The sequence below is a fragment of the Phyllostomus hastatus genome, unplaced genomic scaffold, assembly GCF_019186645.2.
Source record: "Phyllostomus hastatus isolate PE091 unplaced genomic scaffold, TTU_PhHast_1.1 phas_scaffold_501, whole genome shotgun sequence".
Lineage (NCBI taxonomy): Eukaryota > Metazoa > Chordata > Mammalia > Chiroptera > Phyllostomidae > Phyllostomus > Phyllostomus hastatus.
The window spans coordinates 22,562,293-22,571,235 of record NW_025334033.1 but is presented as its reverse complement, the minus strand read 5'-3'; the positions used below and the strand labels follow the sequence as shown (position 1 = coordinate 22,571,235).

General features: G+C 43.7%; 1 protein-coding gene across 1 annotated transcript; it reads right to left on the bottom strand.

Moving 5' to 3' along the window:
- Positions 1–370: 370 nt before the first annotated feature.
- On the bottom strand, positions 371–8,722 carry POLR2M (RNA polymerase II subunit M). The gene is made up of 4 exons (XM_045822107.1): positions 8,477–8,722; positions 6,206–6,850; positions 3,628–3,832; positions 371–1,600 (listed from the first exon to the last, which is right to left on the bottom strand). Exons 1-4 carry the CDS (start codon positions 8,587–8,589, stop codon positions 1,454–1,456), a joined length of 1,110 nt encoding a protein of 369 aa, XP_045678063.1. The 5' UTR covers positions 8,590–8,722; the 3' UTR covers positions 371–1,453.
- Positions 8,723–8,943: the final 221 nt, after the last annotated feature.

The window sequence follows — 8,943 nt, the reverse complement described above, 5'->3', positions numbered from 1 at the left end:
ACAGAAGCTCTCTCTGGGTAGAATTATAGGAATTGTATGTATATGGTGTGAACCCGTTCACATTTTCCAACTTCCCAGAAATAACATGTATTATTTCGTTCTGTAACAATAGAACATCCAATCATTTTGTTGTGAAATCATTTTCTAACAGTTTTAATAACTAAAAATAATGGAAGCATTAGCTCAGTATAGTTTTACGTTTGCTTTTCTGGAGGCAAGGGGGTGGAAAGCAGGCGCGACCCCCGGAAGTGCACAACACAGATGGAGCCCTTCCTCTCCCATGTGCATCTGCCCTGAACACATTCCCATCAGATTACACATATGAAAAGCCTCTTTGAAAGGAAGCACCAGTAAAACATCACCATTAACATTAAGTTTTTCTAATTAATATTTTATTCTTGCTTTTAACACTGTTTAAAGGCCACAACATATTAAAGAAATCTTTGATACTGTGTTAATTTCTCTGGAGACAATCATATAATCCTTTCAGGTTACACAAACATGTATTTATAGATTGAGGTCTCTGCAGCGTACGTATGAAGGCTTTTTTTTAGGGGGGGTACAATTTATTGACAATAATTCAATTATAGCTTAAAGAAAAATACTGTTTTTTTTTCAGCGAACTGAACCTATCATCTGTTAAGGGCATTACTCCAGTCATGACTCAAGTCAGGTCACGCAGAACAGCTACTCCCGCACCTTCATCAGTCGTCTCAGACTTTTCTGTACTTCATGTTACTCTCGGAAAATCCGGTCACTGAGAAAGACCATCCACCCTCCAGTATCAACTACCAGCATGTAGTTGTACACAATTTTCTACCAAGCAGGTTGGCAGCCCTAACCCCCACACTGTTCAAGGGTCAACTGTACTCTGTATTTGTAATCAGAAGATAACCTTCTTCCAAAGGGAAGACAGAAGGAAACGAAAATTTAAGCATTTTTCTGAATGTCTTCCTAGGTATTTCACATCTGATACCTCAATAACCCCATGCAAACATGCCTAAAATTCTTTATACTGCTCCCTTCATTACTCGAAAAAAGAGGGAGGCATATCTTCCTAATTCATCTAGGTGATGACTGGGACAACTAAATAGTTCCCTGAAAGGTAAGATATTGATAGAGGTAAGGAGGACGAAAAACAGATACCTGCTTTCATCTCGCTTACAGAAAAAAATGTGCTCTATCATATACTAAAGTATCAGACCACACAACATACTGCAAAACTTTCATACAAGGTGGTTAAACACAATATTCAAATATTAAACTTTTCAAGCACATGAAAATTATCTTCTGAAAGACAAACTGGGCTATTTTTATAGCTACCTTTGTGTAATTTTATAAAATTATTTCCCTCAACAATGTCTGACACTGATCTTGATACTTGTTAGAAAGTCTGATGTAAGATGATGACACCTCAGCAGGCAGAGAGTTAGGAGTCTCCCAATGTCCATCTTCAGACTTCATCATCAGAGGACGGATTGTCATCTTCATCCCTTACTTCTCGGTATTTCCTCGAAGTCTCCCCTTCTGGATTATAGCTCTGCATTGTAATATTCAGTCTTTCAGCTAATTTTTGTGCTGCGAGCTTGGCTTGCATCTCCTTTAAAATAAAACATAAAGCAAAAAGTTAGACACGTCTTCTCCCTACAGTTTCTCAATGTGAAGTCATTTAAACAGAATTAGGAACGAAGAGGAATGCCACTCCACTCGGTGCCCCACAGCAACGGGACGAGCCTGGCAGCCGTGTCTCGCAGAGAGACAACCAACCGGGCTGTGCTGTGAAAGCTGCCAGCCTGCTGCAGCTGTGGTGATGGACATCCATCAGTGAACAGGCATGGAAATGTCCCATCTCTACGTGACAAACTGAGTAACCAGCTTAGCACTATGACAGTTATAAACATGGATACATTTTTAAATATGTGGGTACACACATGTACAAACTCACAGAACAATCTGAGCTATCAAATTTCAAAAAATTACTCATACTGTGCTGACTCTCCAACTGGCAGTCACCTTTCCTAAATCAGATCACAGCCTCTAGGCTTATGAGTTACATTTCAATGCCATGGTGGAAATAAAAATATTAATACTAAAAAGCTGACTATCCTTCTCCAAAGTCCCTTGTAAACTACTATGTAGCCAAAAGTCCAAGTAAATTCCAGACACTGGCAATGTGCTTGTATACACACAAGGACATTACTACCAACTGATGGCAGAGGGCAATGCTCATTTCTAGTTCAGCTCCTCACGTTTCCCGTGCTTTCTCCCACACTTGAACTTCTTTAGGTCCATCCCCTTAGGCCATGAATACTATGAAAAGGTAAAACTAAAGCGGGAGCTACTACTACCACTCTGCCAAGGAAGTCAATTTCAAAATAAAGTGTATGTTATTCAACCTAAAAATGTCTTAGGATAGGCAATTAAGACCATATAGTCCATTTTAAGAACAATTCATCAATGCTATAGTTGTAAGTAGGCAGTAATTTTAATGCACTAGCAGGAAGAAAAATGCTTTAAAAAGAAGTGCCTTGAAAATGTTAATCTACACCAACTGAGCATGTCTGAAAAGCCAAAGCAGGACAGCCTGGTTTTGTAGTAACTGGTGTATAATACCTGATTAAGATCTAACTAAGCATCCCTGGCTGGTGTGGCTCAGTGGATAAGGTACCAGCCTGTAAACCAAAGGATCGCTAGTTTGATTCCCAGTCAGGGCACACGCCTGGGTTGCAGGCCAGGTCCCCAGTAGGGGCTCATGCAAGAGGCAACCACACACCGACGTTTCTCTCCCTCTCTTTCCCTCTCTCTAAAAATAAACAAATAAAATTTTTAAAGAAAAAAAGTTAAAATAAAAAAGACCTAACTAAGCAATATTAGGAGGTTAGGTTGCTCTTTTCCTGGAGACTCAAATTATTACTAAGTATATTGAACGCTTTCTTTTCTCATTATGGTTCTCATACTTGTTTCTCCCATTTCATTACTCTGTACACAAATCATCAATATGCACTTTTAAAGTTCTATGTAGAACACACAGATCTTTGAAGACAGTCCTATACAAACTTGATTAAGACACCACATATTTGAGATTCTTCTATCTTCACGAGGTCTGCAGGTTAGCCTTTTAAGCCTAGTGCCCAATTGTCTGTTGGCAACACAATACTGTCCCACCACCGCGTTTATGCTCTCCCATGTTGTCACAGGAGACAGAAGCCAGAAACCACATTTTCCTGATTCTCTCTGCAGGGTTCTCAGTTAGAGTCCACCACTGAGAAGTTCTCACATGGTTTTTATGAAGTAGAAGACACGAGAGGTGATACTATTGCTGGTCTAACAGCATGGGCTTTCAGAGATGTGAAGTTTTGCAGTAGTCTCCTCGCACTTCCTGGCATATTATCAGTCTGACATGGCAGGTAGCTGCGATCACCTCCAGCTGCTTCCTGCAGTTCTAGCAACTTCAAGACTCTGAGCAGTAGAGACACACATCTGAGAGCTAATGGCACTCACCGACCATTTCTCTAGCACCTAATCCTTCTGTTAAATGCCATCCTCCTTGAACTACCTGAAGTAAATTCTGACTTATGGAAGCAGCATCCAACATACAGGCAGGAAACAATGGCTACTCTTAAATACCTCATAACTCTTTTTCTGCTGTTGCTGAAGTGCCAAAGATTCTTCTATGGAGAGCAGCTGTGTAGGCATATGATGAAGTGGCAGAAGCCGAGCTGCTGTGATGTCATCGAGATGCTGCCTCTCCCTGCGCCACCTCTCCTCTGAGGAAACAGGAGACCCGCCTCTTTGCTGGTGACTAGATGAATCGTTCTGTCTCGAAGGTAACCTGAAGGAGGAAAACTTATGCCATCTTTGTAGACACACATTTACAATACTCGTGCACACAAAAGTGGCCTTCAACCTTAGCTCTTTGCCCTTTCCATCTCTCCTCAAACCTATACCTGAACTGAAGCTGCCCGTTTTTTTCCCTTCCCATTCAAAAAACATTTGCAAGGGCTTACTCTCCAGTAGAGGGAAATAAAATTGTCAACTGTTTCAGTGCAACCTAGTGTGGGGCAGAAGTAGGTTTATAGTTATAAGTATGCAAAAGTTTATTCTTGTGTTACAGTATGATTTCCCATACAAACAACTGTAAACCTACTATCACCCCTGCTCCCCATACAACACCGCAGGTACCATGATTCACATCCATGCAGTGTACACGGGACCATACAGAAAGAAACGGCCAGTTCTAATGGGAGACAGGGAGGTTGTCAGAAAAACATCCAAACAGTGAAATCTCAGGAGTCCTGGAAAAAGTGCTCCCTGTGCAAAGGAGGGGAGAAGGCACCCCGGCCATGAGATGCACATGGCTGCAGCACACAGGAGGTGCAAGAGGGGGAGTACAGATAAGCCTGGGAAGTAGGCTGGGTCCAGACCAAAGTGAAAAGTTCTATTCTACCTGCAGCAGGTTCCGAGTTGCACTGTACAAATTTTGCTCTGGCAGCACTGGTGAAGATGGACTGGTAAATAATTAAGACTCAAGGCTAAACAGACCATAGTTATAGCCCAGCAGAGGGATGACAGCCCTCCCTTAAGAGACAGAATGAAGATAAGCATGATCAGCAATGAAGGTCAAGGAAATATATTATGTAGGTCTTCGTGGCTAGAAGATACAGAGATGAGGAAACAGGAAGGCACCTTGGGGGAAAAATCAAGGTGACACTAATAACTTCGGGAATATTGGAGACAGGCAGTTTGGGAAGAAACGAGTTCCACTTTGTACACGATAAACCTGAGGTGCCACGGACACCCACAGTCACATTTCATAGGTAACTAGCAGTGTAAATCTCAAGTTCCAGAAAGACCTCAGCTACAGGTAGATGAAGGGCGACCTCAAGCATCCAAGTGATAATGGAGCCAGAACAGGTAGGAGGCCAAGGGAAGAGCAGTACAGGGGCCAAAGGACACCACCTTATCCCCCTTTCTGACCTCCAAGCTGCTGTTCAGGCTCCCCTCAGTCCCCATCCGCCTGCAACCTACTGACTGTCAAGGCCCAGCCTTTCCTCCTCTGCTGTAACTGCACAGGAGCTCTGCCTTTTCAACATCCTTAACCCTCACTGCTATCCCCTCCCCTCCACCCTCTTCCAGCTAAATGACTATAATAAAAAATTGGGATCGGGGTATTATGTTATACTTACTGACTAAATAATGCTTATGCATTTCTGTCTTCCTAGTAGAGAGGAAAGATACCTCTTTGCACATAAAATGAAATTTAACCAAAGATTAGTTTGATTCCTAAATACAAATTAATATAGCATAATCCTGGTTTTCTAGACAAAATAAAATGTTTTGAGGTTAAATTGGGGTAGGACTAAACTTTAAAGACTCTTTATAACAATAAAAATGGTTTTAGGTGTTTTTAACTGGAGTTCTTCAGATTTTCAGAGAAAGTCAGCAGTGGCTCCACTTTGTATCTGATAATGCTACATCCTTGTAAACCTAGGCCGTACCAGTTGCTGCTGCCTGACTTGAATGTTACATTTGCATACTAACATTCTTTTCTCCTCAAAGAGCTTTTCTTTCTCTGAAGATCTGAGAAACTATAAAAAGGAACTTAGAAGCAGAGTTAGTTTGCCCTTTCCAGCCTCAATCTGTTTTGCTTTTTTTAACCCCTTCTCAGCTGCCTTCCCTTTGAAGTTGGTTTAATGTTCATCCAAGAGTGTAAATCCTGGGTCCTCATCTAGGTCCTGAATTCCTTGATGAGCATCTTTACTTCTGCATCACCACAGCCCCTGCTGCTTACACCCTGGCGGCGCACTTATTTTTTTGCTGAGAAAGTCTACCAGCTCCTGTAATCACCTTTTCCTTAGCTGACAGTCTAACCAAAGGAGGAGCTATATACCAGAAAATGGTTCTGAAAAAGAGTCATAATAAATTCTGTAACTCTGTTTATTATGAAATATTGGCTAAGTATCCTGAAAGTTAATACTTCGTCTGCCGTTTAAAACTTTTTCATTGATTTGGCTAAAATACTGAAGGATTTTTCAACTGAAGTCCTCCACTCGAGCCAGGCTGGTCTCGCTGTTTCCACAGGAAGCCCGTTCCTAACTACAAGTAAATCTCACACAAAGTCCACTGAACTTAAAGCGTTCTCCCAATTTTTTGAGTTTAACAAATAGTATGTCCCTATGACAGGTCTGTTTCGAACGGCACTTACACATTGGGTTTAAATTTACGTGCTGGGGGCACTGGGTTTCTGGCTCGCATGTCTAGCACTTCCATATAGTGAGGCTTCTTCTCTGTCCCAGTACAAAGGCCTGTCAAGTTCTCAGTCCTCGTGTTTTCTTCTGAGTGGTGTTCACCTGGGTCTGCAATGGTGATCTTCTGTAACCTATCGATAAATAGGTCATCAGAGCTGCTGGAATTATCTTCTGCTTGACCTGACGCACGATGCTGAGGGAAACGCTCACTAGCTTTGGGTGAGGAAGGCGCACTGGCTCTGCTGCTGGGTCCTGGGCACTTGTTCACTGCGTCTCCAACCTCGGGAGCCTCTTCATCGCCTTTGTGAGTAGAATGTGCAAGTCCCCGTTGTTGTGAGGTTGTTTCAAATGACTTGATGTTATCTACAGAAGAACAGCCAGGAACCAGTGATGAAGAATCAAGTATCTGGTCAGAATTCTGGGCCTTATCTACATCCACATCAACTGCAATTGCTTTTTGCCTTGGCTTACAGTCTAAACTAACAGGATGAAACAGGTCACGTCTTCCTCTAACTTCTTCACGTTCTGCAATGGCAGCTTTCAGTTTGGCCACAGAGTCTACGATCTTTTTACCGTTGTCGGGCAATCTGCAAATGAATTTTCTGTCAAATGGAAAAGAACGCATGTACATTAGAGCCATGTTTTTAAACTTGAGATATCAAGAAAAAGCATTACTTTCAAAGGGAGAAAAATCAATCTTTAAGTTTAAAAAAAATCTTACTTTCAATTGCCCTGAAGCAGAAATGTGATTATCCAAATGCCTCCCTCAAAACAAGGGGATCCAGGGAGAATAGAGAATATGCCTCATTTGTCTCAGTTAATTAAGATTTCGGCAAAAGTATTTAAAGCGTATACTTACATGACATTCTACAAATCAACAGTTTTTTAAAAGTATGATCTCCAGACCTTCCTGCGGAAGGGAGGTGGATGGGTCTTCAAGGCCAAAGTATTTCCATAGTAACACTAAGGCATTATTTGCCACTTTCACTCTCATTTTCTCACATGAGGACAGTGGAGTTTTCCAGAAGCCACAAGATGTGTGACTCCCATTGCTCTGCTGGGTAACATAATGTATGAGCTTGTGTATTCTTGCATTTTTAAGATTTCTCACTTGTAATTCCTACTACACTGACAAACAGCAATAGAGATAACACATAAAACAAGAGCTCTTCGGAATACTCTGTAAGTCTTAAGAGCAGAAAGGGGTCCTGAGACCAAAAAGTTAATTTGCTGCTATAGGTTAAAAACTCATTCTCGCACAAAATACTTTAAGAAGCCCCCAAGTGATCGTTAGCCCCTTTTGCTGAGTGACAAAGTTCCTTTTCTGATTCCCCTTGTGTTAGCCACACAATAAATGTGGAGGGAAGGTTACATCTCAGGCCCTATAGTCCTTCTCTGACACTACGTTCATTCCTACAATTTCCACAATTAACAGCCCTTCCGGTTGAGATTCCTGTATTTTCCTAGCCTTCTTCTCATCTCTCTCTTCAGCCTCATGTCCACTTCTCCAGCTTTTAACTAGATATGTTAACTCTCCCGTCAACTCAGCATACCCTATCTAAAATCAACCTTGGGTTTATTCCCCTCCCCGCAAACCTCAGCCATGTTCATCAACTATCCGTCCAAAGTATTCCAAGCCTGATGTAGTTTCCCCAACCCCACAACTACTTTTCTAGTTCACTTTCTTACACCCTCCTTGCCGGGAAACTCTCTGAAAATATTCTCCTACTGTCTTCTGCTTCTTATTCCTTTCAAAGCACCCCGCTCCAAGCTAATTTAAGCTTCCTTTAAAAATCACGGTCATATTACATCACGTCCCTGCTCAAGTCCATGAAGACTGCAAACTGAGTTGAGTCAAACTTTCTTTGCCTAATAAACCACTCTATATCCCACTCTTTCCATTTCCGACGATTCCTGTAAGAACAGGATCTACAGATGAAACTGACAAGTTCGGGGCAGGATTTAGGGAGCCGGCGAGGAGCTGACGAAGAGCTGACTCGCGAAGCCGCGGCTCGGCACACGAGCCAGCCCCACGGGCGACAGCGCCAGGCCAGGACGCGGCCGGCCCTGCGACAGTAGGCCGTCAGCTCGCGCTCGGGGCTGGGGTGCGGCTGACTGGGGCAAGGTCACCTTCTAGGGAAGGGAATGGGCCTGGGGAAGGGAGGGGCGCGTCCCAGGGAGCCCGAACGAAAAGAGCCTGGCTCTAACTCGGCGGGACCCAAGCTTACACGTTGCGCAAAAGTCTCTCCTGGCGCTTCAACATCTCCCGCAGCTCCGCCAAACTCCGCTGCCCCAAGTCCTCGGGAGCTTGGGGCTCGAAGCCGCGGGGCGGCAAGGACATTCTGCGGGGGCTGAGGCTGGGGAGGCGGCGGGCACTCGGCTTCTTCGGCAGCCCCCGCGGCTGGCGCCGGATCCGCGGCCGGCGGGGACTCCGGAGCACGAGACGGAGTCGCCATTTTCCCGGAAGAACTGGTCGCTCGGGAGCCGAATCGAACTTTATTGAAACGCCGGAACCAAAACACAGACAAGGAAAAGGGGCTCCTGGAGGAGCAGGCAGGGGCGGAAGTTACGGAGGTTGGCATCGCTTCCCGGCTGGGCGCTTGCTCTTGGGGTTTGTCAATTCTCTGTGAATTAGCATTTCATCTGTCGAATCAAAAAGTTTTTGCCCTGTGCCACTGTGACCCCGACAATAGCC

Coding starts and splice junctions, on each gene's coding strand:
- POLR2M (XM_045822107.1), bottom strand. CDS start 8,589: ATGTCCTTGCCGCCCCGCGGCTTCGAGCCCCAAGCTCCCGAGGACTTG. Junction 6,851..8,476: donor GAGAGACTTTTGCGCAACGT/GTAAGCTTGGGT, acceptor TCCATTTGACAG/AAAATTCATTTGCAGATTGC. Junction 3,833..6,205: donor CGTAAATTTAAACCCAATGT/GTAAGTGCCGTT, acceptor TTCCTCCTTCAG/GTTACCTTCGAGACAGAACG.